The sequence below is a fragment of the Molossus molossus genome, unplaced genomic scaffold (genome assembly GCF_014108415.1).
Source record: "Molossus molossus isolate mMolMol1 unplaced genomic scaffold, mMolMol1.p scaffold_m16_p_13, whole genome shotgun sequence".
Lineage (NCBI taxonomy): Eukaryota > Metazoa > Chordata > Mammalia > Chiroptera > Molossidae > Molossus > Molossus molossus.
This window is the reverse complement of record NW_023425348.1, coordinates 42,323,597-42,350,674: the sequence shown is the minus strand read 5'-3', so window position 1 is coordinate 42,350,674 and position 27,078 is coordinate 42,323,597. Positions and strand designations below refer to the sequence as shown.

Sequence of the window (27,078 nt, the reverse complement as noted above, 5' to 3'; positions counted from 1 at the left end):
GTACATAGAAAGACCCTGGCCGGATTCAGGGGCCCGGATGGGACTTGCTTCCACGTCCTCGTCCCTGAAGTAGAGGTCTCGATACTTTCCTTCAGTAACTGTGGTGAGAAATACACGCACCAAGCAGTGGGAGGGGCAGTGCTGTCTCCGGCTGCGTCCCTCTGGGCAGGGTTGGGCCACGGCCAGCTCTGCGCAGGCCCATGAAGGATGCCGTGGGGACAAGATAGTCCCCCCCCCCCCTTGAAGCTTCAGCTGAGACAGGAGATGGTATTGAACAGGTCATGTTAAAGCAGGACCAGTGTAATGGTGGCTGTGGGGGGGTAGAGAAGGCTTCCTGGAGGAAGGGGTACCTAGGCTGAGACTAAAGGGTGAGTAGGAATTAAACAGCAAAAGGGAAGTGGGCTGGGCTACTTCAGGCCTCCCTCTGACCACGCGTGGCCTTGGCCAGGCCATGTCTGACCGGGGCCACGTGGCACCCTGCCTAGGCCAGCCTCTGGCCGGCTGTGTCTGACCGTGCTGGCCTTGGTCTCCTTCAGGGAGTGCCGTGTCTTGCTCTCGCTGGGCTGCTCTGACCTGGGCTGTGCTTCATCTCACTCGGGCTGGGCAGGACTGACCCCGGCTGGGCCCTGTTCTCCGTGTTGGTCCTGCAGGGGAGCCAAACTGACAGCCCCCAGCTTCACGCTGGCCACCATCAAGGGGGATGAGTATACCTTCACCTCCAGCAATGCCGAGGACATCCGTGACCTAGTGGTCACCTTTCTGGAGGGGCTCCGGAAGAGGTCTAAGTACGTGGTGGCCCTGCAGGACAACCCCAACCCTGGTGAGTGGCTCTTGGCACGGGCTGCCTAGTACCTGGGTCACAAGCGTCAGGCAGATCACCCCCCTTGGCCTTGGCTGGGCGTTCAAAGCTGCTAATGCTGTTACCCATCTGCCCCCAATGCCCTTGGCTGCAACTTAACCAAAGAGCCAAACTCTGTGCCGTCCTCCTATGCTCTGGGAAATCTTCCCCCCACCCCGGTCTTCAGTACTCATCCCCGTCACCTTGTCCAGGTGAGATCAGGGGTTCCCTCGGTATTCTCCAAATACCCGCCGTGTTCAAATGAGGACGGCAGTAACAACTGCCTGACCGAGCCTCCCCGGCCGCCCAGGCCCTGGGCAGAGCTGTGAAAAGTCAGGGGTAGAAACAGGCAGCGACAGTCCCTGGGACAGTACAGTGGCCAGGAAAGCCCAGAGGCTGTGGGAGCCCAGAAGAGAGGCCCCAGGCAGCCTGGGGGTCAGGGAGGAAAATGTGTGTGAGTGTTCGAGGCAGAGAGCGGACCACAGACCCAGCTCTGGGCTGGGGAAGCAGGCGTGTCTGGGAGCTGCGCTGCGGTTGGCTGGACTGGTGAGGGGCGGGTACGACGTCAGCAGTCAGCCCACCACGGGCCTTCTGAGCGTGTCAAGGAGTGTGTGGGCTTTCTCCTGAGGGCAGGGGGAGCCCCAGAAGGGTTTTGAGCGGGGGACGGGCCTACTCTGATGGCCGTGTCCGCGTGGAGGGCTATGGCAAGATGGAGGCAGGGTGACCAGCGAGCAGACGTGAGTGGGACAGGGCCTCGGTTCCTCAGTGTGAGGAGCAGCTTCTAGGTCGTCAACTCAAATAAAGGTGTTTCATCCCGACTCTCTTTCTGCCCCCCTGTGGCCCCTCTCACCACTGGTTCCCAGCGGGCGAGGAGTCGGGTTTCCTCGGCTTTGCTAAGGGAGACCTCATCATCCTGGACCACGACACAGGAGAGCAGGTCATGAGCTCCGGCTGGGCCAATGGCATCAACGAGCGGACCAAGCAGCGCGGGGACTTCCCCACCGACTGCGTGTATGTCATGCCCACAGTCACCATGCCGCTGCGGGAGATTGTGGTATGTGGATGGGGGCTCTGCCGAACCCCTCTTTGTCTTCTTTGCATGTCTGAGTGAGGGATTACAATAGACACAGGGCCCGCAGCTTCTGTGAAGATGATCTGGGGGCCCCGTGGGGAGCTATCCCACCTGGAGAGGGCCTGGCACCCGTCAGAGGAGGCAGTGCCCGGGGCAGGGTGTGCTCAGACCGAAAGCGCAGAGGGCAGAGCTGGGAAGGGGGGTCCTGGTTCTTTGGAATCACCTTGAGCGTAGCGCTGAGCACTCAGACCTCAGCGTGTCCACGCGGCTCCCGCTCCCTGGGCAGTTCTCACCGTGTTCCCTCCGCCTCGTCCAGCCTTTCTAACTGACCCAGCCTGGTTCAGACACAGGGCACCGAGGGAAGGGTCCTGAGCCCAGCATGGTGGAGGCAGCAGGAGCTTCGGAGGTCACAGGGAGCAAAGGGCTCCTAGAGCAGGAATGGGGCACGGGGGCTCCCCCACAGTGGCAGGCTCCCCTGCCCCAGTCTGGAAGGCTCTGGGCTTTGCCATTTTGATCCCAGGAGCCCCAGGCGGAGAGCTGACCTCAGCCCCGTCTCTTGGTCTGCAGGCCCTGGTCACCATGACCCCTGACCAGAGGCAGGACGTTATCCGGCTGATGCAGCTGCGGACACCGGAGCCCGAGGTGCGCACCAAGCCCTACACACTGGAGGAGTTTTCCTACGACTACTTCAGGTGCCAGGGAACGGGGAGAGGGGCCCCGGGATGGCCAGCTGCAGGCTGCGGCACTCTCTGGTGGGGGCATCACAGAGCGACCCCACCTCTGAGCAGGGCTTGTTATGGGGCTGCTGGGGACAGAGGAAAGGCTTCCTGGGGGAGGGGGCTCTGCGCCAAGCGGTATAGGGGTGACTCGGGCAGAGCACACGCCAAGGCCAGTGCAGAGGGGAGCAGGAGCGTGCAGACGGGGGAGGGGAGGGCTGGCCGAGGCACAGCCACGTTAGTCTTCCTTTTCCAGCTGAGAAGGTGAAGCCGGGGAGGACGGGTACCTGCCCCAGGACACAGGGCTGCAGGGAGGAACAGGGCCTGTGCCCTACCCTTGGCCTTCAGCAGTGGGGCTGGATGGGGGCAGGTCTCACAACCTGGGTGTCAGTTAGTGCTGACTGTTCCTGTGCCGGGTCAGGCCCCCGCCCAAGCACACCCTGAGCCGTGTGATGGTGTCCAAGGCCCGAGGGAAGGACCGGCTGTGGAGCCACACGCGGGAGCCGCTCAAGCAGGCCCTGCTCAAGAAGATCCTGGGCAGCGAGGAGCTCTCGCAGGAGGCCTGCATGGCCTTCATCGGTATCCATCCACACCAGGGCTGGGGGCAGGGGAGGGGACCACAGGGCAGGGTGGGGCCGGCCCCTGCCTCCAGGGTTTTCATCTAGATACCTACATCCTTCTGGGGGCCCGCTGGGTCCTGGGACGCGGAGGGAGGCTGATGGAGCAGCTCCCTCCAGGTGCCAGGCACCCTACAGTATGCAAGAAGCCACCTCACCCTTTGTCTCTTCTGACCCTGTTATTTGGCTGACAGCACTTTACCATGTGCTGGGCCAGGCGTGGAGACAGTGGTGACCAGGCCCAGTCCCTGGCCTCAAGGGAGACATGCTGACTGGGATCAGTGCTATGATGAGGTTGGCAGCACAGTGACCTGACCCAGTCTTGGAGGAGGGCAGGGAGGGCTTCTTGGAGGAAGTGGTATCTAAGCTGAGACCTGAAAACTGAGTAGGACTTACTCAGCCAGTCAAAAGGGAGATGGGTGGGGAGGGTTCCAGACGGAGGGAGCAGCATGCACGAAGGCCCCGAGGCAGACAGAGCAGGGCTGTTTCGAGGGCATAAAATAATTCAACACAGCTGGAGGGCAGACTCAAGGAGGGAATCTGAGGATGTGTGGGCTGACTCGTGGAGGGTTCCCAAGCCCTGTTAAGAAGCGTGGACTGTGTCCCGAGGCCATGCGGAGCCCCTGGACAGGGGTGGCATAGTCAGACTAGTGATTGGGACATGCATGCTGGTTGCTGTGAGCGCTTTGCATGTGGGGTTGGGGGGCGGAGGAGGGGGCTGCAGGAGTTGAGAGAGGGTGGTGGTAAGCAAGGGCCGCAGGGTGGGAGAATAATGCTCGTCTCCTAAGTGAGTAGTCTGAGGCCCAGGGGCACGATCCTGAGGCAGGCCCAGTGGGACAGTGTGGCCTCCTGCCTCCTGGACCCCGCATTGGCCACGAGCCCCTCCTTGACGGCTCTCCAGCCATGCTCAAGTACATGGGTGACTACCCATCCAAGAGGATGCGCTCGGTCAACGAGCTCACCGACCAGATCTTCGAGGGCGCCCTGAAGGCCGAGCCCCTCAAGGACGAGGTGTACGTACAGATCCTGAAGCAGCTGACCGACAACCACATCAGGTAGGTAAGCCGGCTGGTGGGCAGCCAAGGGGCCGGCCTCCCCCCCCCCCCCCCCGCCCCCGGTGCTCACAGCTGAAGGGAATCTGAACGGTCAGGCACCCATTGTCCTGGGGAGCTCCCAGCCTCCCAAGGCAGCAGCTGGCTCTGCCTGGGAGCAGTCCCTCCTCGCTCAGAGTAGGAGCCCCCTCCGGCCCCCTAGCTCTGCCTCAGGAGGGCCAAGAACCAAGCAGTGGTGGCTGTGCCCTCTGTCTGTCCTCCGAGTTTAACAGGCCCAGCTCCTCCTAACTTCCTGCCATGCCCAGCTAGAGCCTCCCAGATGCTCCTGCCCTGCCCAGGCTCTGCTGTCCCACTGCAGGTTCAGCTCAGGAGCAAAGGTCCCCTCCCTGCTCAGGCGGAGCTGGCTGTGTTGGAAGCTCTGGCTGACGATTTTCATGGGCTAAAGGGGTTGGGTTCCAGAGGGTGTCACCTTCTTCTCCCTCGGGGCCATATGACTGCAGGAGTGGGAAGTCAGGCACAGGCTAGTTTCAGAGCCTAAGAGAAGCCCTATCATCTTCTTGCACCCAGACCCCCGACTTCCTCCCCAGCTGTGCCACTCTCTGCATCTCTTACTCAAGAGCCAAATATCAGATCTTTTCACACGGACAAACCTCTGTATGTGCTATGACTCCAACCAGGAAAACCTTTCCTCTCCTTTGCATATCAGGATTTGTCCCATTCTTCAAAGCCTAAATAGAATGCCACCTCCTCCTAGAAGCCCTCCAAGCTTCCCTCCTGTCAGGCCCAAAGAGCTCAGAATGGTGCCTGAGGGAGCTCACTGGCTGTTCTAACTTAGTGTTATTCCAAAAGTAGGTGAGTTAAAGAGCTTCCGCCAGAAGAGAAATCACACACTGCTTTCTTCATAAGAAAGTCCTGCTAAGAAAAAAATCTTAGCTGAACCAAACAGAGTGCTTGGTAAAGCCGATTTTCATTCTGGCATGAGCACCTTATCTCCATTAGGCTGGTAACTGTGTGGCCCCGCGTGGGTCAGCTGACCACACTTTGAGTGGCACTCACTGGACCCAGCTGTCAGGGAGGTGGGGTCTGTGTGGGTCCTCAGACAGGGCGGGGGGCCAGGCCGGGCATGTGCTGCTGCGGTGAGGAGAGAGGGGTGTGCAGCCCCGGGTGGTGCTCAGACCCCTGTGGTTGCCCTTGGTACCCCTGCGGGACACTACACCTCTTCCGGCAGGTACAGTGAAGAGCGGGGCTGGGAGCTGCTCTGGCTGTGCACGGGCCTCTTCCCCCCCAGCAACATCCTCCTGCCCCACGTGCAGCGCTTCCTGCAGTCCCGAAGGCACTGTCCGCTGGCCACGGACTGCCTGCAGCGGCTCCAGAAAGCCCTGAGGTACCGCGGGGGCGGGGGCGGGGGCAGGGCACACAGCCTGGGGGCAGGCACTGCGATGGGCTCCCAGCCACACCTGGTTTGGGAGACCCGTCCCCTTGGAGGTGAGGACGGGGCCACATAGCAAGTGGGACCTGTCCCTGGGGAACCACAGCTGCCAGCTCATCAGAGGTTGAAGTGCCAGTGCCCATCCTGGACACAGTGAGTCTGGCTGCTCAGAGGGGCTGGCTCAGACCTTCAAGCCAGCTCAGATGGCAGGTGCCTGCAGGCACGTCACACTCCGAGAGCCCGTCTGCGTCCTTTGCTCACTGTCCCCTCCATAGCCCCGTGGGGGGTGCTGTCATCATCCCATTGCACAGACGAGCAGCTGGAGATTCTGAGGTTAAGTGACAGTCTCCTGGTAGGAAGTGATGGGCAGGGATTGGAAGTGAGATGTTCTGTCTCTCAAAGTTCCCTCTGCTTCTTGCCTCGTGAACCTGCCAGTTCCTGACTTTGTCCCCTCTGCCCCTGGCTTTTAGAAACGGGTCCCGGAAGTACCCCCCGCACCTGGTGGAGGTGGAGGCCATCCAGCATAAAACCACCCAGATATTCCACAAGGTCTACTTCCCCGACGACACTGACGAGGTGAGGGCCCTGGCTTCTTGGCCCGTGGATGCCCCTAAGACACCAGGCTCCCTGGGGGACACAGGGAGCAACCTCGATGCCTCCCTCCTGCCATCCCCACGGCTCCCCTTCCTCCTGCCCCTCAGTGGAGTCAGGGCTCAGTCAAGCTGCCAGACTCCCTGGGTCAGGAGCCCTTGGGTTTCTGGTTCAACCTCCGTCTCCTCGAGCAGCTTCCTTGAGAAGGCCATCCCTTCCTCTGGCCCCCTGTCCAAGGGTCCTGCCTGTCTTCCTGACACACCCTTGTGGCCAGGCTGCCTCTGAGCCTGCTTCTTACCCCGTGTCAGCACAGCGCCAGTTCAGATAACCCAGCCCAGCACTGACGCCTTCCTTTGGAGGCAGCTTTAGAACCTGTCTAGACACTAGAGACTGAGAAATGTCACGATAGGATTCCAGTCACAAGGATAAACTCTGAGATCCTTTCCTGTCCCCTCCAGAGGAAGGTAACATGGAGTGCCCCCCCCCCCCCCCCCGCTCCCGTCCCTCCCACCCTGCTTCCAGCTCTCTTTTCTCCTCCCCCTTTCTGGACTCTGCTTTCCTCTTTGTCGAACCCTCACCTACCATTCACCTCTGTTTTCCCCTGCCATCCGTGCTCCCCCAACCTGCGCCCTCGTGCTCCCCCAACCTGCGCCCTCCGTGCTCCCCCAACCTCCGCCCTCTGTGCTCCCCCAACCTCCGCCCTCGGCGCTCCCCCAACCTCCGCCCTCGGCGCTCCCCCAACCTCCGCCCTCCGTACTCCCCAAACCTCCGCCCTCAGTGCACCCCCAACCTCCGCCCTCTGTGCTCCCCCAACCTCCGCCCTCTGTGCTCCCCCAACCTCCGCCCTCCATACTCCCCAAACCTCCGCCCTCAGTGCACCCCCAACCTCCGCCCTCAGTGCTCCCCCAACCTCCGCCCTCGGCGCTCCCCCAACCTCCGCCCTCCGTGCTCCCCCAACCTCCGCCCTCCGTGCTCCCCGGGCCTCCGCCCTCCGTGCTCCCCCGGGCCTCCGCCCTCCGTGCCCCCCCGGCTTCCGCCCTCCGTGCTCCCCCGGCCTCCGCCCTCCGTGCTCCCACCCTCCGTGCTCCCCCGGACATCCGCCCTCCGTGCTCCCCGGACATCCGCCCTCCGTGCTCCCTGGACATCCGCCCTCCGTGCTCCCCAGCCTCCGCCCTCCGTGCTCCCCGGGCCTCCGCCCTCCGTGCTCCCCCGGGCCTCCGCCCTCCGTGCCCCCCCGGGCCTCCGCCCTCTGTGCCCCCCCGGCCTCCGCCCTCCGTGCTCCCCCGGCCTCCGCCCTCCGTGCTCCCCCGGCCTCCGCCCTCCGTGCTCCCCCGGCCTCTGCCCTCCGTGCTCCCTCGGCCTCTGCCATCACACACGCTTGTAGAGCCAGGCCCAGGGCCCTGCAGGCCAAGGCCAAGGCCTGGAGGGTTGGGGAGGACATGATCTGGGAAGACCCAGACAGGAGTGGCCTTTTTTTTTTTTCCTTAAATGCTGTGCCTAGCTCTGGACCCACGGGACCTCCTTAGAGGGGGCTGTCTTGCCTAGGAGGGGGTCGGTCTAGCCAGTGGGGTGTAAGGGGCCCTGCCAGAGTCAAGGCAGCCCCACCCCACCCCCAGGCCTTCGAGGTGGAGTCCAGCACTAAGGCCAAGGACTTCTGCCAGAACATCGCCGCCCGGCTACTCCTCAAGTCCTCTGAGGGATTCAGCCTCTTTGTCAAAATTGCAGACAAGGTGGGTGCTGAGTCCTTGTCTGTTGTTGGTTTGTCTGTTGGGAAATTTGCTGGAACCATAGCAGCTTCTGGGGCAGCAGGGGGAGAGGAGAGAGACACAGGAGGGAAGGAGGGGGAGGAGGGGGAGGAGACAGAGAGACAGGAGGGAGGGGGAGGGGAAAGAGACATAGGAGGGGGGAGGGGGAAGAGACAGGAGGGAGGGCAGGGACAGGAAAGAGACAGGAGGGAGGGCAGGGACAGGAAAGAGACAGGAGGAAGGGCAGGGACAGGAAAGAGACAGGAGGGAGGGCAGGGACAGGAAAGAGACAGGAGGAAGGGCAGGGACAGGAAAGAGACAGGAGGGAGGGCAGGGACAGGAAAGAGACAGGAGGGAGGGCAGGGACAGGAAAGAGACACGGGAGGGAGGACAGGGGACAGGAAAGAGACAGGAGGGAGGGCAGGGACAGGAAAGAGACAGGAGGGAGGGCAGGGACAGGAAAGAGACAGGAGGGAGGGCAGGGGACAGGAAAGAGACAGGAGGGAGGGCAGGGACAGGAAAGAGACAGGAGGGAGGGCAGGGTAGAGAAGAGAGAGGTGCTCTTCTGTGTGGCACCGGACTGTGCCCATCTCCTTCTTGCATCCCTGTGCGCCCCTTTCCTTACTGGGCATCTGCCCAGAGTGGCCTCACACCAGGCCCGCCCCTCACTCGCCCCAACACACATGTACTTCCAGATCTGATTGACCGCCCCTCAGCTGCTGAGCTGAAGCTATTAACCCTTGAAATACCCGTGAAGGGAGGGTGATCATCCCCACCTAATAGATCACACAATCTGGGTTCAGAAAGGTTGAGTAACTTACCCAGGGTCACACAGAAGGGCCCGAGATCCAGGTCGGTCTGACTCCAAAGCACAGGCCCCTGCCTCCATCCCACGCTGCCCTCCCCGACTTCTCTGTCCACGGGGTCAAAGGGCAGTGCTGAAGCCCCTTCCTGTGCGAAGGCTTCCCTGACCAGCGGTGCCAGTCACTGGGACGCAGAGGGGATCTCAGTGAGTCCTGGACCCAGGTGGCTCAGAGCCTGTGGGAGGAGCAGGACACAGATGCCAGCAACTGTCCAAGGCAGGGCCTGGGCTAGTTCTCGGTCTTTTCCCCGGGGCGAGGGCAGCGCGCAGTGGTCTTTGCTAAATGACAGAGTGGAGTGACTGTCCCACTGGGCAGGCTGTGTCCTGGAGACACAGTTGGGGCAGGGTGTGGCTGCACACAGACACCCCTTCGGGCGGCCAGAGGGAGCCTCTGTGGAGAAGGGGCCACTAGGAAGTCCTCGGGCGGGAAAGTCAGCATTGCTCAAACTGAACCAGTGGGCTGAACGGCCGTGTCCTTAGGTCATCAGCGTGCCTGAGAACGACTTCTTCTTCGACTTCGTTCGACACCTGACAGACTGGATAAAGAAGGCGCGGCCCGTCAAGGATGGTAACATGAGGAGGGGGTCTGGGCTCACCTGCAGCCCGGAGCAGGGCAGGTGCTGGCTCGGTGTCGTACCACAAAGCCCACCTGGGAGGGACCCGCTCTGGGCGGTGCTGGGCATGGGCACACCTTTGTACGGGGACCCTCTGGGTGACCAGTTGTCCTCTGTCCCAGGAATCCTGCCCTCGCTCACCTACCAGGTGTTCTTCATGAAGAAGCTGTGGACCACCACAGTGCCAGGGAAGGACCCCATGGCCGACTCCATCTTCCACTATTACCAGGTGAGCTGCCCAGCGTCTCCGCGGGCTGCAGCCTCGTGTACCTGTGAAAGCAGAGACCCGCTGTCCTTGCCAGGGGCAGGGCCTGTGACAGCACAGCCTTGAAGACACATTTATCATGTTCTCTCTTCTGGGATGCCCTTCTCTCGGGTCTTTCCCTCTTTACCTGTTGAGCTTTCAGACGCTAATTCAAAGATGTGAGTCTGTTTTGTTCGCTCATTTATATTGTTCTTTCGATTCTACATGTAAGTGAAATCATATGGTATTTGTCTTTCTCTGACTGACTTATTGCACTTTGCATAATACTCTAGGCCCATCCATGCTGTCACAAATGGTAGGACTGTGTTTTTGGTTTTTTTTGGCCAAGTAATATCCCATTGTATACATGTACCACAGCTTTTTTATCTATTCGTCTATTGATAGGCACATGGGTTGCTTCCATAACTTGCCTGTTGTAAATAAAGCTGCAGTGAACATAGGGGTGCATATATATTCTTTCAAATTAGTGCTTGGGGTTTCTTTGGCTATACAGTCAGCCTTGTTTATTGTGGTTAATCATTTCCAGACTCTACCGCGATAAATGAGTTTCCGCGAAGTAGGATTCTTTATTTATGTATTTGAAAAAAATCGTGATAGAGTGAAGCCGCAAAAGTCAAAGCGCGGGCTGGTGAGGGACAACTGTATACCCAGAAGTAAAATTGCTGGGTCACAAGACAGTTCTATTTTTAATTTTCTAAGGAATCCCTCCATACTGTTTTCCATCAATCAGCTCATCTTAAGGGAAGTCTTCTCTGTCCCCAAGACTGTATCAGGTCACCCTGTTTTATGTTCTCATAGTACTGAGAACAATTCGTGGAATTGTACGTTGATTTGGGGTGATGATTAATGCCTGTTCTTGACTACAAGTTCCATGAGAGTAAGGAGGATATATGTTGCTGCTTAAAGGGCTTGGCTCATAGTAGATGCTCAATAAATATTTGTTGGCTTGATTGATGGGTGAGTAGGTGAATCGGTGACTCCATGAATGGATGGGAGGACGGATAGTAAATGAATTTATGAGTTGGATATAGGTGGGTGGATGGGTGAGTGGGTGAGTGGGTAGGAGGGTGGGTGGGTAGGTAGATGGATGGGCGAATGGATGTGGGTGGGTAGACCCATATGGCTGGGTGGATGGGTGGGTATAGATGGGCAGATAGGTGGTGAGTGGACAGGGTGGGTGAGTATCTGATTGTGTAGATGAAAAGGTAGGTGGATCATAATTGACAGGTTTCTGATTTGCAGTGCGTCCTCAGGCCAGCCTCAGTTTCCCTATGCTTCAAATAAGAGAGTAGTAAGGCTCGGGGAGCCTGTGGGCAGTGCTAGCCCTTTAGAGGGTCCAGCTTTGCTTTCGAATCACCAGAGTGACTCCCTCCACACTCCGGTTCTGGTCTGGAAGCTCGAGGTGGGCATGGCTGGTGCTGCTGCTGAAACCAGGCCGGCCTGAGAGGCTTTCCCAGGGAGCGCAGGCCTGGGAGGTCAGGGTGCGGAACAGTCTCCGTTTCACCCTCTGCTCACTCTGATTTCCCCTCGCTGGACTGTTAGGGGGATGACATACTGTTCACACACAGCTCTGCTTTCAAACTGCACCGCGGGGAATCCGCGCGTGGCGGCTGTGCTCCGCTGTGCCGTGCCCCCTCGAGGAGCGGGGTCAGCTGCTGGAAAGCGAGCGGCCCCGGTGTGGGCTCAGGCAGGAAGGCACCTCAGGGTGGTAGGGAAGGAGCCGCTTCCTCCAAGTCCCTCCTCCCAGTGACCGGCTCTGTCTTTGGCAGGAGTTGCCCAAGTATCTCCGAGGCTACCACAAGTGCACGCGGGAGGAGGTGCTGCAGCTGGGGGCGCTGATCTACAGGGTCAAGTTCGAGGAGGACAAGTCCTACTTTCCCAGTATCCCAAAGCTGCTCCGGGAGCTGGTGCCCCAGGACCTCATCCGGCAGGTCGCACCTGACGACTGGAAGCGGGTGAGCATGGGGGAGGCAGTGGGGCTAAGGTCGCCTACAGTGGGTCTCTGGGCACCCCAGGGGTCAGGGGGCAGCCAACAGCCCAGGGAAGCTCTCCTGTGACCCTGCATGGGATAAGGTCACCCTCCCATTCCCTCTCCAGCTGCTTGAGTCTCTAGTCTTTCAGAAAAAGGATTCAGCTAGCCACTCTGCAATATTTTTCCCTGCCTTGGTTACCATGGTGTCCTACCTTTATTTAAAACTCCTTGGCCTGCTTGCTTGGGGAGGGAGGAGGGCAGGAATCCATTAACTGGAATAAGGGAGGTAGCCTGTCATGGCCTCCAGGACTCCCTCCTGTGCCTGGCCCTCCCAGGCCCTCGATAGCTGCTGACGGGTGGGGCCGGAGGGCAGGAGAGGACTCTGACCCACCCTCCCCTGCAGTCCATCGTCGCCTACTTCAACAAGCACGCGGGGAAGTCCAAGGAGGAGGCCAAGCTGGCCTTCCTGAAGGTCATCTTCAAGTGGCCCACCTTTGGTTCAGCCTTTTTCGAGGTGAAGGTATGCTGTGGGTGGCTTCTCAGAGAAAAGGAAGGAGGTGAGGAGGGGGCACGAGAGGGCAGAGACTCCTCCCCAGGACTGGGAACCAGCGATGGACTCTGCTGCCTGCCCCGGCAAGGAAGAAGGAAGGCCCCTCAGACTCGTCTCCGCCAGGGGTCTCGGCTGAGAGCTGAGCCTGGACTCGGTCCTGGGACACAGAGGACCAAGAGCTCAGCCTGGCAGCGGAAGCAGATGTGTGAACAGGCCCGAATCGTGGAGGATAATCTGGGGCGTGGGGGGGGGGGGCTCTTACCAAGGTGGCAGCGCCAGGGGGCCCACCCAGACCGTACAGGCTGAGGAGGCTTCCCGGAAGGGGCAACCTCGAGCCCCGGGGAGCCCCTGGGGAGTGTCCCTGGCAGCCATGAGCATAGACCCAGAGGGTGAGAGCTCAGGCCCGGGCAAGAGGAGCAAGTGGCCGAGTGCAGCTGGGCACAGGGCGCGAGGTGAGCAGATCCTGGTGAGGCAGGTGGGCAAGCAGGAGAGGGGTTTTCCTGCAGGGGCAGCCAGCCTTGGAGGGTTCAGAACAAGGAGGATGGGGCCAGAAGTCCACTCAGCCGGCAGGGTGCGGGGATCTGAGGGGCGCCCCAGAGGCAGGAGAGTGATGGAAGGGCTGGCATGAGGGACTGAGGGGAGCGGTCTGGATGGAGAGGAGAGCGCGGCCTGTTACCCCCAGGGTGGGAGGCCTTCAGGGAGGTAACTAGGTAGCTACGTAGGTAGATAGTAAGGTTCAAGGAGGGTTTTTAGAGATGAGAGACATTTGGGTTGAGAGAGATGAGATAGCAGAGGCTCCTAGAGAGAGGGCATTGGGCTGCTGCTGGGGGGAGTGGAAGAGGGGGTCACTGGGGACCCATGAAGGGATTTGGGGTAGCACTGAGGGCCCAGCAGAGGTGGGAACTGTGAGATCATGGCAGGGCTGCCAGTGCCTGCGCCCTGGCGCTGAGTAGGCAGGAGAGGTCAGCTTTACCCCAGCCGGGCATCCGCATTCCTGCCCCGCGCGCACAGCTTTTCCTGCGCCGGGGCCCCTCCCGATGGTTTTTGGCTTTTCTTACCAGCAAACTACGGAGCCAAACTTCCCTGAGATCCTCTTAATTGCCATCAACAAGTATGGGGTCAGCCTCATCGATCCCAGAACCAAGGTGAGCAGTGGCAGGGAGGAGCAGGCAGGGCAGGCTGCCCTGGCCGCACCTCTAACAAGCCCCTGCCAGCGTCCATCCTCACTTCATCCGCCCTCCTGGCCACACCTCTGCCTGTGTTTGCTCTTGCTCTTCCAAGCCCCTCACCTGCTCCATCAGGTGGCTCTTCTAGAGGTGCCAACACCTTGTTATAAATCCAGTGAGCGCTAGTACTTGGCCTTTCAGCATCATGGACGCTACCATCCTGTCCCCTTCCTGAATGCTGCCTGTCTTGGACAGGATGGCAGGCTGCACTGGGGTAACTACACTCACATTTATGGGCCAGAGCAGTCCTCACCAAGGGGACCAGGAGGCACAGTCCTATCACATGCACAGAAGGACAATGGGACCGTTGGTGGTAGGTCCAATGACCACCGTCTTCCCCGGCTTCCTGTGCCCCCTTCCCTGGTTTTCAGCATCTCTCTCTTGGCCATTCGACCCTTCCATAGGCTTCCTCTCTACCTAGTCCATAAGTACTGTGTTCCCCAAGGTTCTGTCCTGTCTTCTTCCTTTCTCTTTCCTCTTCCTGTACCTGGACCATCTCCTCTAGGACCACAGTTTCAGTTCCTTTAGGCCTCCCACATGCCCGAGAGCCTCCTGGACTTCCTTGTCGTCCCACCTGCTGGTCCCCCCAAGGCATGGAGGGCGAAGGCACCCGCCTCAACCTCCTGTAGCAGCTCCTAGCAGCTCCGTGGCAGGGCTAGCTCCACCCTCCTGCTCTTTGTCTGAGGGCCTGGGGCCCTTCATATGGTCTGTGGGCTCGAGCTGAGGGGAGTGAGGCCAGGGGTCCCGGCTGTGCAGCTTCAGACTTTCTGCTCCCCCAGGACATCTTGACCACTCACCCCTTCACCAAGATCTCCAACTGGAGCAGTGGCAACACCTACTTCCACATCACCATTGGGAACCTGGTGCGCGGGAGCAAGCTGCTCTGTGAGACGTCCCTGGTGAGGCTTCTTTCTTCCCAGCCCGGGGGCGCCCGCCTCCCCGCCGCTCCAGCCACTCTCCCAGGCCCTGGGATGAATAGGAGTCAGTGGCTTGGCTGGTCGGGATCAGGGGTCAGGCTGGGGCCACGGTCAGGTTAGCTTGAGGCTCAGCTTTAGGTCTGGGGAAGGGGCTTAATCTAGGGCTGAAGAACAGACCCCTCCTTCAGTAGCAGTTGTTTGAGCTTGCCTTCAGTATCTGGGGATTGAGCCTTCAGCCCCCGCGTTCAACAGTTAAACCAGTTGCATTGAGGCCTCCTGGACCGGGCTGTTTCCAAGGCATAGCTCAGCTGTACAGCCTTTGTTCGTTCTTGGAGGTAGGCATCCAGGATCTGAGGGACCCACAAGCTAGGGCCTTACTGTGGGGTCATAACAGCTTAGAACCCGAGACATCTTGCTAGATGAGTCCAACCCCTCAACTATGCAGCTGGGCAACCAGAGAGGAGTAAGACTTGCCCATGTCTGGGGTTCTGCCTTCCGTAGACTCCTGGGGGCTGTGTTCTGGGTCTGAATGGGCTGGCCTTGTCTCTGTGCTTTGTCTTCTTGCCACTGTTTCCAGGGCTACAAGATGGATGACCTCCTGACTTCCTATATTAGCCAGATGCTCACGGCCATGAGCAAACAGCGGGGCTCCCGGAGTGGCAAGTGAACAGTGTGGAGGTGGCACTGGCTCTGTGCCTACTCCCTAGGCAGCAGCTGGCTCAGGCCCATCGGTACCTTTGCAGCTGGGCGAAGACCTCTGGCATCCAGGCAGGGAGGCTCAGCCGGCCACCCACCAGTGACCGCACCAGCTTGAACTCGGGCCCTTCTTCCAGTGAGGTGGCCTTCCAGCCACCCGAGGCCCCTGGGTTGGATCTGGTCCCCGCTTATGGGGCCTTCCCCGTTGTAAGAGCCTGTGTGGCTCGCATGCTTTTCTCATCTCAGACAGCCCTGGGCTGCCTTTGGCTTTCTGTGCGCCCCTGGGACAGGGACTCAAGAGGACAACCCAGTTCTCCACACTGGGAGCAACCAGACCAAACCAACCAAATCAAGACTGTCCTGGCACCTAAGGCTAATTCCCCCGAGCCCAGGACCCTCAGCGGGCTGAAGGAGACAGACCGCTCATGTATATTGCAGTGTGAGTGCTGAGCCCTGCTGTCCTGGTCTCCTGAGCACATAAAGCATGTGTTTCTCTTTCTGACCAGAGTGTCTTTGTTGAGGAAATGGGAGAAGGAGGGAAAGAGGATGTGGGGCAGGGCCCTTTTTGTGTGTGTATGTGGCCTGTATACCTCTCTCCTTGGTCTGTGTGTACAGGCCAAGCTGGTCTGAGTGTGGGGGTAGGGTTGCCTGAGTCCAAGGTGTGCTTGAAAGAGACTTAAAGGGACTGGCTGAGGCAGGGCCAGGTTGCAGAGAAACACTGGACATCAGCCTGGGAGGTGAGGACCTAAGTGTGCAGGGCAAGAGCTCAAAGAGGGACTCGCTTCTGAGCCTTAACTAGGGCCAGTGGAGCCAGAGTGGCCCTTGCATCCTGCCAGAAACATCTCCTTGGGTCATCAACAAACCACGGAGAACCCCAAGAACAATGCTGCCTTGGGTTAAACCCTTACATCCAGTGAGTGCCTGTAGAATGTTCCTTTCTCACTAGGACGGAACCACGTTTGGCTGTGACAGGGAAGGTGTGATTTGGGGCTGTGGCTGGGATGAGTGCCCAGCGAAGTGATGGAGCATCCCCTTGTGTGGGCACAGTTGTGACCTGCCTCAGGGTCCCCGACACTTCGGCAGAGCGGAGTCCTGTTTGCCCACACACCTATGTGTCTGGTGTTATACACACCTAGGTGCTCAACCAAGCCGCAGGGAGTACTGCTCCTGTCCTCTGCAGCTGCCTGTGTGTGTGTGTGTGTGGGGGGGGGGGGCAGCCGCTGCTTGGGGAGACCGAGGCCCCAAACCATAGCCCTGCTTTCTGGGATGATTGTGTTGCTGTTCCAGACCGCCCAGCCCCCCAGTGTTACGTGCCCCCACAGTCAGCCCAGGATAAATCTGAGCCAGGAGGAAGGTGCTGCAGTGAGCTGCCCCTGCACCATCCTTGTAGAGATGGGGTACTGAGGCCCAGATGAGTGTGAGTAGGTGATGGTCACCCAGTGGAACTCAATTCACTGTTTCTAACACTGGACTCCCAGACAGAAGGGGCTCCAGAAGCCTGTTCTAAGCTCTAGTCTTCCTTCAAGGACAAAGGCCATTGGGTGCACGTGGGAATATGCCCGTCAGTCCACTGAGGAGTCAGCCAACAGCAAGCTACTAGGAAGCACCCCACTTCACACTAGATCACAAAAAGTACACGTGGGATACAATCTTTGCCCCCAACTCGTGCCCATGCCAGCTCTCATTTTCTGACTCAGGCTGGGATCACTTTGGTTCTCACCACCTAGTCTTTGCCAGCGTGAGTCATCACAGAAGGGTCCAAAGAATACATCCTTTACCTCTGCATTCCTGAAAGGCTGCCTTTATTTACATGCTGATGTTCACCACCGCTGCCCCATTAGCAGGGAATAGTGTGAAGGGTTAGAATAGGACAAGCCCTGGATCACCCAGAGCTCCAGCTTCAAGTCCACAATAGCTGTTTTTCTCTCACCCAGACCCTAGAGTTGCATCCTTTACAGAAAGGCTAGGCCAGAACATTCTCCGCAGAGTCTCAAGTGCTCTGCTACGCTCATTTATTGACCACTCCCCACGTCACCTCAGTGAGCACAGAGAGGAAGAAGAAGAAGGGGCAAGGTGTGGATAGTTCTTTGAGGACAGCACAAGGGAGGAGGGCATGCTGGATGTGGTGGAAACCATCTTAAAACAGGATTCAATAGTGGGAGTCTTTTTGGGTTGTGTTTTAGGATAAAGGACCTCTATGGAGGAAACTCCTGGTTCATCTGCCTTTTGGCACTGCTGTTTGGAGGGTGGCCTCTCTGTTGGCCTCCTGGGTGGATGTTTGGGTGGGTTCCAAGGCCTCCTCAGTGGGCACTGGTTATATAACATCATCCATAGCAGGCTTGGTGGTTTCCTGGACTGGCTCTGGTTTGCTGTGTTCCTTTGGGGAGCCTTGGCTCCCCTTATGCTCTGGTTAGATCAGGGGCGGGGGCTACTGGAGTCTGAGGACTTTCCCCAGCTTGGGGCAGAGGCTCTACAGTCATACTAAAAGTTTCTGCTTTCTCACTTTTTCTCCTTTTGAGGCTTATACTTTCAGTGTCTGTGAAATAGAAAAGACAAAAACACCGATTCCTCAAATGTCATGTCTCCAATCTTTGCTGGTCACATGGTTAAGTCCTAGTCATCTTTAAGATGTTTGTTCAGCCCTGGCCAGTTTGGCTCAGAGGTTGAGCATTGACCTGTGGACCAGAGAGTCCCGGGTTCAGTTCCCGCTAGGGGCATGTACCCCCCCCACACACACACACACAGATGTTAGTCCCTTACTTATCATCTCAGGTTCTTTCTCCCTAGTGCTCCCTACCCCAGATTTTGTGCAAAGGTTTTCATGGTCCTCCAATTCATCATGGCGCTGGAATTTTAAGAGTCTACAGTGTGAAATTCTAGCTCCCCATGGAAGCTCTCAGAAGAAAGACATTGACATTTTTTTTTTAATTCTCACCCGAGGACATTTTTGCACTTATCTTCAGATAGAGCAGGAGGAAGACAGAGAGAGAAACATCAGTGTGAGAGAGACACATTGACTGGTTGCCACCCACACAACCCCAACTGGGGCCGGGGACAAACTGCAACCAAGGTACGTGCCCTTAGCGGGAACCGGACCCAGGTCTCTCTGGTCTGTGGATTGACACTCTAACCGCTAGGCCAAACCAGCCAAGGCGACATTGACATTTTCTTAAAGTTCATGATTTCACAACCATGGCTCTAAAAAATGAACACGATAAAAATAAATAAGAGAGATATAAAGATAAAGAATAAACACTCCTCTATTAGAACAGGAGCTTTTTGTGGTCAGAGACTTTGTCTTGCTTGCCACTACATAAATAATTTTTATCTACCTGTCTGATAGAAAAAACAAACTGGAGACATTTGTCTCCACCGTTTCTAGTCTTCTAGTACTAGAGCTAGGAACCCGACTCTTACTGAAAACTAAAAACTGGATAATATACAAAACCAAGAAAACATAAAAATTTATAATGAGGGGAGGAACTGTGGGGCCAAAATCTAGAAGAAAGTGACAATCCAAAGAGGTAAGCTAGGAATGGTTATATTTTACCCTGAATGTAATTTCAACGTTGAAGAAACAGCTGCACACATGAGCTTCATCTTTTGTCAGCTTCACAAGAGGAAGGAGATTGTTTATTGCTCTTGAGTTGAGTTTGTAGGTCAACTAGATTTTAGGACAAGTACCTATGATATTAGGTTTTCTAATTCATGAATGTGGTGGTGTATTGCTCCCTTTACTTGGGTCTTCTTCCTTTCAGCAAATATTCATAATTCTCATTTTTATGTTGTTATAAATGCTATTTAAACTTTTCTAAAGTTTCCAATTATTCATTGCTAATATAAAGACATACAATTGATTTTTCTGTGTATTGACCTTGTATCCTGAGACACTGCTTAACCCATTTATTACTTCCAGTAAGTCTGTTTGTTGTTTGATTCCTTAGAATTTTTTAATGTAAACGATCATATCTGCAAATTAGGAGATTTATTTATTCCTTCATGCCTGTCACTTATCCTATTAAACTGGCTACAATCTCCAGCACAATGCTGAATAGAAGTTGTGAGCAGATATCCCTGCCTTATTTCTGATTTTACAGAGACAATATTCATTGCTTCATCATTAAAAATGATATTGACAGCAGTTTTTTTTTGTAAATATCTTTGATCACATTGAGGAAGTTTCATCCCTATTCCTAGTTTGCCCAGAACATTTCTCATAAAGGGGTGTTGGCTTTTGTCAAATATGCTTTTTCTATTTTATTTTAATATGGGATTATATTGATTAAGTTTCAAATGATATATCCATCTTGCATTACTGGTGTAAATCTTACTTGCTCATGATGTATTATCCTGTTTACACTGATGGATTCAATTTGCTAATATTTTGTTAAGGATTCTTATGTCTAAGTTTGTAATGATATTGATCTGTAAATTTAGTTCTTGTAATGTCTTTGTGAGATTTTATATGAGGATATTGCTGGCCTCAAAGAATTAGCTGGGAAGTCTCCTTCTTCTTCTTCTTTTTTTTTTTTCTGAGTTGGTATAGAATTAGTATTATTTCTTAAATATATGAATAACAAATGAAACTCTTTGGGCCCCAATTTTTCTTTCTAGTGAGGTTTTTGATATATAACTTTGATTCTGATAGTGGATTATTACAAATTTCTATTTCTTCTGTCAGTTCTGGTAAGTTATATATTTTAAAAAATGGTCTATTTCATTTAAGTTGTCAAACTTAATGACATAAAACTGCTCATAATTTTCCTTTTTTATGTCTAGGATCTGAAGGGATACTCCCTCTTTTATTTGTAATTAATTATGTTAGCAACCTGGCAACCTCTCTTTTTCTCTCATCTTGCTAAGTGTTTATTTTTATTAAACTTTTCTCTTTTTTCATTTTCTCTGTATCTTTTCTATTTTATTGATTCCTCCTATCTTTAGTATTTCCTTTCTTTCACTTGGAGAAAAATGCACTCTTCTTTTTATAGATTCTTAAGGTAGAAACTTAACCAATATCAAAACTTTCTTCTTCTAACTTTTAAAGTTACAAATTTCCCTCTAAGTCCTGTTGTTTTATATGCATTATCCTTTAGTTAAAAATAGTTAATTTAATATCTAATTTCTCTTGTGATTTATTCCTTGATCAATGGGATGTTTAAAAATACATTAATTTCCAGCATTTAGAGGCTTATCTAGATATTAATATTTGTTTTTAATTTAAGTTTGTTGTGGCTGCTACAAACATGGGGGTACATATGTTCTTTCTGTTTGGTGTTTCAGGCTTCTGAGGGTATATGTAAGATTCCAGTCTTTTGAAATTTATTTGAGACTTGTTTTATGGCTTGTCATATGGTCTATTTTGGCAAATATGCAACCTACATTTGAAAATATAGTATATTCCTCCCATTGTTGGGGATTTTGTTTTATGTCAGTGTGCTGACACTGTTGCTCAGATTTATATGTCCTTTCTGATGTTATTTGTGTGTATACTTATTTGTTCTTTCAGGTACTGAGAAAGTGCTTGTAAAATCTCCAGCTATGACTTCAAGTTTTTGTTTCATGTGTTTTGAAGCTCTGACATTAAGTGCATACACAGATTTATATAATGCCTTCCTGATATACTGACCTTTTCATCATTATGAGATCTTTGTTTCCCGTAATGTTCCATGTTTTTTTACATATTATTTCTTAAGCTGATTGTTTACATGGCATATCATTTCCCCCATCCTTTTACTTTGAACCTATTTGTGTCTTTGTATTCTAAGTATTTCTTTTGTTGACCACATATGGTTGGGACTTGCTTTTTTCCTATTTGACAGTCTCTATTTTTTTTTTATTAATTAATTTTTGTTACAGATGTTTCTCCTTTTTCCCCCACTGGTTCCCCCCTCCCTCTCCCTCCCCGCCCTGACCCCAGTTTGTTTGCCCATGTCCACTGTTCATGCACACATGCATATAAGTTCTGTAGTTTATCTCTCCCCCACCACCCCCTCTTCTGGGGATTATCAGGCTACCCCGCACCGCCATGTCTCTGGGACTACCCCATTCCTCAGACTGTTATGTTCATTATATTCCACAAATAAGTGAGATCATATGATACTTGTCCTTCTCTGTTTGGCTTGCCTCACTCCGGATGATACTCTCCAGGTCCCTTCATGTAGTCTCAAAGGACAAGAGATCTTTCTTACAGCTGAGTAGTACTCCATTGTGTATATGTACCACAGCTTCTTTATCCATTCGTCTACTGATGGACACTTGGGCTGTTTCCAGATCTTAGCTATTGTAAATAGTGCTGCTATGAACATGGGGGTACATATATTTTTTCTGTTTGGTGTTTCAGGCTTCGTAGGGTATATTCCTAGAATTGGGATCACTGAGTCAAATGGAAGTTCAATTTTTAATTTTTTGAGGTAACACCATATTGTTTTCCATAGTGGCTGTACCAGTCTGCATTCCCACCAGCAGTGTACTAGAGTCCCCTTTTCTCCACACCTTCGCCAACACTTGTTGTTTGATGATTTGTTGATGGCGGCCATTCTGACAGGTGTGAGGTGACACCTCATTGTTGTTTTGATTTGCATCTCTCTGATGATTAGTGATGATGAGCATTTCTTCATATGTCTCTTGGACATTTGTATGTCCTTTTTGGAGAGGTGTCTATTTAGTTCCTCTGCCCATTTTTTAATTGGGTTCTTTGTCTTCCTTTTGTGGAGTTGTATGAGCACTCTATATGTATTGGAAATTAACCCCTTATCTGATATATCATTGGCAATTATGCTCTCCCATATAGTGGGTAGCCTTTCCATTTTGATGATTGTATCTTTCGCTGTGCAGAAGCTTTTGAGTTTGATGTAGTCCCATGTGTTCATTTTCTCCTTTGTTTCTATTGCTTTAGGTGATGTATCAGTGAACATTCTGCTCCGTATGATGTCTGAAATTTTGTTGCCTACAGTTTCTTCTAGGATTTTTATGGATTCATGAGTCACATTTAAGTCTTTTATCCATTTTGAGTTTATTCTTGTATAGGGTGTCTAGTTTCATTTTTCTGCATGTAGCTGTCCAATTTTCCCAGCACCATTTATTAAAGAGGCTGTCCTTACTCCACTGTATTCTCTTGCCACCTTTGTCAAATATTAATTGAGCATATTGCCTTGGGTCCATTTCTGGGTTCTCTGTTCTGTTCCACTGGTCTATATGTCTGTTCTTGTGCCAGTACCAGGCTGTTTTGATTACGGTGGCTTTGTAGTATAACCTGAAATCTAATAATGTGATCCCTCCAACTTTGTTCTTCCTTTTCAAGATTGCTGTGGCTATTCGGGGTGTTTTTTGGTTCCATATAAACTTTTGAAGTACTCGTTTTAATTCTGTGAAGTATGCTGTTGGTATTTTGATGGGGATTGCATTGAATCTATAGATTGCTTTGGGTAATATGGACATTTTAATGATGTTAATTCTCCCAATCCATGAACAGGGTATGTGCTTCCACTTTTTTATATCTTCCTCTATTTCTTTTTTCAATGACCTGTACTTTTCTGCGAATAGATCTTTTATTTCTTTGGTTGAGTTTATTCCTAGGTATCTTAATTTTTTTTGCTGCAATGGTAAATGGGATTGTTTTCCTAGTTTCTCTTTCTGTGAGTTCATCCTTGGTGTATAAGAATGCCGTCGATTTCTTGACGTTAATTTTGTATCCTGCTACTTTGCCAAATTCATTTAAGTCTAGTAAATTTTTGATGGAGCCTTTGGGGTTTTCTATGTATAGTATCATGTCATCTGCGAAAAATGACAGTTTCAATTCCTCCTTTCCAGTTTGGATCCATTTTATTTTTTCTTCCTGTCTGATTGCTGTGGCTAAGACTTCCAGTACTATGTTAAATAAGAGTGGCGAAAGTGGGCATCCTTGCCTTGTTCCTGTTCTTAAGGGAAATACTTTTAGTTTTTGCCCATTGAGTATGATGTTGGCTGTAGGTCTTTCATATATGGTCTTTATTATGACAAGAGATGATCCCTCTAGTCCCACACTGCTGAGCATTTTTATCAGATATGGATGCTGGATTTTGTTGAAGGCTTTTTCAGCATCTATTGATATGATCATGTGGTTTTTATTCTTCATTTTATTTATGTGGTGCATCACATTTATTGATTTGCAGTTATTGTACCAGCCTTGCATCCCTGGGATGAATCCCACTTGGTCATGGTGAATAATTTGTTTGGTGTATTGCTGGAGCCAATTTGCTAGTATTTTGTTCAGGATTTTGGTGTCTATGTTCATCAGGGATATTGGCCTGTAGTTTTCTTTCTTTGTAGTGTCTTTTTCTGGTTTTGGAATTAGAATTATGCTGGCTTCATAAAACGAGTTTGGAAGTCTTCATCTTCTTGAATTTTTTGAAATAGTTTGAGGAGAATGGGTGTTAGCTCTTCTTTGAATCTTCGGTAAAACTCCCCCGTGAAGCCATCCTGGCCTGGGCTTTTGTTTGCTGGGAGGGTCTTGATTACATCTTCAATTTCTTATGTTGATATTGGTCTGTTCAAGTTTTCTATCTCTTCCTGGTCCAGTTTTGGGAGACTATTTGTTTATAGAAATGTGTCCATTTCGCTTAGATTGTCGAATTTGTTGCCATATAATTGTTCACAGTTGTTAACGATCTTTTGTATTTCTGTGGTGTCAGTTGTTACTTCTCCTCTTTCATTTCTGATTTTGTGCATTTGGGTTCTCTCTCTTTGTTTCTTGGTGAGTCTAGCTAAGGGTCCATTAATCTTGTTTATCTTTTAGAAAAACCAGCTCTTTGTTTCATTGATCCTTTGAATTGTTTTTTTGGTCTCTATGTCATTTATTTCTGCTCTGATCTTTACTATTTCCTTCCTTCTACTTGCTCTGAGGTTTTCTTTTTGTTTGCTCTCTAGTTCTTTAAGTTGTGAGGTTAGATAGTCTATTAGAGATTTTTCTTGTTTTTGAGGTAGGCCTGTAGTGCTATGACCTTCCCTCTCAGAACTGCTTTGGCTGCATCCCATCGATTTTGTGTAGTTGTGTCTTCATTTTCATTGGTTTCCATGAAGTTTTTGATTTCTTCCTTGATCTCCTCGGTGACCCATTCATTGTTTAATAACATGCTATTTAGCTTCCATGTGTTCAAATATCTTTGCATGCTTTTGTTGCAATTGATTTCTAGTTTCATGCCATTGTGATCTGAGAAGCTGCTTGATATAATTTCAGTCTTCTTGAACATGTAGAGACTTCTCTTTGTGCCCTAACATGTGGTCTATCTTTGAGAATGCCCCATGTGCACCTGAGAAGAATTTAAATTCTGTAGTTTTGGAGTGTAATTCTCTGTAGATAGCTATTAATTCCATTTGTTCTAGAATTTCATTTAGAGTCTCTGTTTCCTTGCTAATTTTTTGTCTAGAGGATCTATCCAGTGATGTCAGTGGGGTGTTGAAGTCCCCTGCTATGATTGTATTGGTATCGATTTCTCCTTTGAAGTCCTCCAGAAGATTTTTAATATATTTTCGTGCTCCTATATTGAGTGCATATATGTTTATCAAGGTTATATCTTCCTGTTGGAGAGATCCTTTCAATATTATGTAATGGCCTTCTTTGTCTCTAGTTATGGCCTTCATTTTGAAGTTTCTTTTATCAGATATGAGTATTGCTACCCCAGCTTTTTTTTCCTTTCTGTTTGCTTGGAAGATTTTTTTTCCATCTCTTCACTTTCAATCTATGTGAGTCTTTTGTTGTAAGGTGGGTCTCTTGTAAACAACATATAGATGAGTCATGCTTTCTTATCCAATCAGCTACTCTGTGTCTTTTTATGGGAGCATTCAATCCATTTACATTAAAGGTGATTATTGATATGTACTTATTTATTGCCATTTTTGTTTAGTGTGGTTCTATTTTTCTTCCCATTTCTCCTGCTAATTACAGCAGTCCTTTTAACATTTCTTGCAGTGCTGGTTTGGTGCTAATGTATTCCCTTAGCCTTTTTTTTTGTCTGTGAAGCTCTTTATTTGTCCTTCTATTTTGAATGATAGCCTTGTTGGGTAGAGCAGTCTGTGATTCAGATCCTTGTTTTTCATGACCTTGATTACTTCATGCCATTCCCTCTGGCCTGTAGTGTTTCTTGTGAGAAGTCAGCTGAGAGCCTTGTGGGGTTTCCTTTGTAGGTAACCTGTTGCTTATCTCTTGCTGCTTTTAGGATTCTCTCTTTGTCTTTAATTTTTGGCACTTTGATTACTATGTGTCTTGGTGTGGGCCTGTTTGGGTTCTTCTTACTTGGGGCTCTCTGTGCTTCTTGAACTTGAATGCCTTCTTCCCTCACCAAATTAGGAAAGTTTTCTGTCACTATTTCTTTGAATATATTCTCTAACCCTTGCTCATTTTCTACTTCTTCAGGGACTCCTATGATGCGAATATTATTATGTTTCCAGTTGTCCCACAGTCTCTTAAGCTCTCTTCCTTTTTTTAATCATTTTTTCCTTTTGGTTTTTTTTTTTTTTTTTTTTTTTTTTTTTTTTTTATTATACTCACCCGAGGACATTTTCCCATTTTTTTTTTTTTTGTTGTTGTTCAGGTAGAGTGGGAGGGAGAGAAGGGAACAGAGAGAGAGAGAGAGAAACATTGACGTGAAAGGAACACATCGAGTGGCTGCCACCCGCACGACCGACCAGGGCCGGGGACAAACTGCAACCGAGGTACGTGCCCTTAGCGGGAACCAAACCCGGGTCTCTCAGGACCACAGGCCGACGCTCTAACCGCTGAGCCAAACCAGCCAGGGCTCCTTTTGATTTTCTGATTGATTGATTTTTTCTACCCTGTCTCCTAATTCACTGATCCGGTTCTCAGCTTCTTCTACTCTGCTTTTTAGACCTTCCAATGTGTTTTTCATTTCTGATATGTCGTTTTTAATTTCCATCTGGTTGATTTTCAACATTTCTATGTCTTTACTCATGGTGCTCATGTCCTTACACATGTTGTTGAGCTTCCTCAAGATCATGGCTCTGAATTCTAGTTCTGTTAACTTGCTTAACTGCACCTCATTTATCTCATCTTCCGTAGAGGTCTCTTGTTCTTTCATTTGGTTTTTGTTTCTGTTTTTCACCATTTTGGCTATCACAGTGGGCTTTGGAGTCTGCCAAATTTTCCCTGTGGGTGTTGGTGTTCTGATGTTTGTGGCTCCCTCTCCTGGGTTTGGATGAGGCAGGGAGGACCCACTTTAACCACCACTGTCAAGTCTTAACTTTCCTCTAGCTTTTTTTTGCCTGGAGGCTATTAGTAGAGGCCACCTGAAGAACCTTGGTTTCTGCATTGCCTGAAAAACTCCCTCAGGTGCTCAGTGTAAGAGGATTTCCCGAGGGTGGGGCAGAGGCTGGTTGTTAATGGGCCTCAATTAGCATTTCAATGGCCACCAGATGTGGTTGAATCTCTGAGGGAGGGGCCGCCACCTCTCCCCAGGGCCCTGGGAAGGAGTAAGATGACCACAGTCCTGTGTGGCTGCACTCAGCACAAGCTCTGAGCACCCTCCAAATCCCGAGTGTCCCCACACAGTTCCAGTCCAGTCTGCCTTCCCTCTGCCGGAGCCCAAGGTGAGTGGCTTCTGCCAATTTAGCCTCTGTCCAGACTCTAAGTTGTGGAGCCGCCTGGGACTTTTAACCCAATGGCGCTGCTCCCAGCTAAGGGCGGCCAAGTCTGCGGCACCAGCCGAGGGGTAGCACTTAGCCGAGTTTGCAGGACTTAGCCGCAGTCGAAGCTGAGGTAGCAGCAGCTTCCCACCGAGTCCCCTGGTCCCGGCCGAGTCTGTGCAGCACCTGCCCAGGGCTTAGCATGCAGCCAAGGCGGCAGCAGCTTCCATCTGAGTCCTCTGGTCCCAGCCGAGTTCGCTGGTCCCAGCCCAGGCCGCTGTGGACCGTGGGCTCCCGGCC

At 52.0% G+C, this 27,078-nt stretch overlaps 2 protein-coding genes across 2 annotated transcripts in view; one reads left to right on the top strand and one right to left on the bottom strand.

Moving 5' to 3' along the window:
* The window catches only part of MYO7A (myosin VIIA), a 79,798-nt gene extending 64,134 nt beyond the window's left edge, over nucleotides 1-15,664 (top strand). Inside the window, exons 34-48 of the mRNA XM_036257845.1 lie at nucleotides 651-820; nucleotides 1,702-1,892; nucleotides 2,478-2,602; nucleotides 3,048-3,205; nucleotides 4,145-4,298; nucleotides 5,524-5,679; nucleotides 6,195-6,300; nucleotides 7,932-8,045; nucleotides 9,403-9,490; nucleotides 9,659-9,765; nucleotides 11,571-11,756; nucleotides 12,177-12,293; nucleotides 13,385-13,468; nucleotides 14,329-14,448; nucleotides 15,044-15,664. Coding sequence (XP_036113738.1) covers nucleotides 651-820; nucleotides 1,702-1,892; nucleotides 2,478-2,602; nucleotides 3,048-3,205; nucleotides 4,145-4,298; nucleotides 5,524-5,679; nucleotides 6,195-6,300; nucleotides 7,932-8,045; nucleotides 9,403-9,490; nucleotides 9,659-9,765; nucleotides 11,571-11,756; nucleotides 12,177-12,293; nucleotides 13,385-13,468; nucleotides 14,329-14,448; nucleotides 15,044-15,133 — 1,966 coding nt within the window. The 3' untranslated portion in view covers nucleotides 15,134-15,664. The remainder of the gene's footprint in view (nucleotides 1-650; nucleotides 821-1,701; nucleotides 1,893-2,477; nucleotides 2,603-3,047; nucleotides 3,206-4,144; nucleotides 4,299-5,523; nucleotides 5,680-6,194; nucleotides 6,301-7,931; nucleotides 8,046-9,402; nucleotides 9,491-9,658; nucleotides 9,766-11,570; nucleotides 11,757-12,176; nucleotides 12,294-13,384; nucleotides 13,469-14,328; nucleotides 14,449-15,043) is intronic.
* A 1,897-nt stretch (nucleotides 15,665-17,561) lies between these two features.
* LOC118628538 (glycerophosphodiester phosphodiesterase domain-containing protein 4-like) overlaps nucleotides 17,562-27,078 on the bottom strand; it is a 105,730-nt gene continuing 96,213 nt past the window's right edge. Inside the window, exon 15 of the mRNA XM_036259524.1 lies at nucleotides 17,562-17,698. Within this exon, the coding sequence (XP_036115417.1) occupies nucleotides 17,562-17,698 (137 nt within the window). The remainder of the gene's footprint in view (nucleotides 17,699-27,078) is intronic.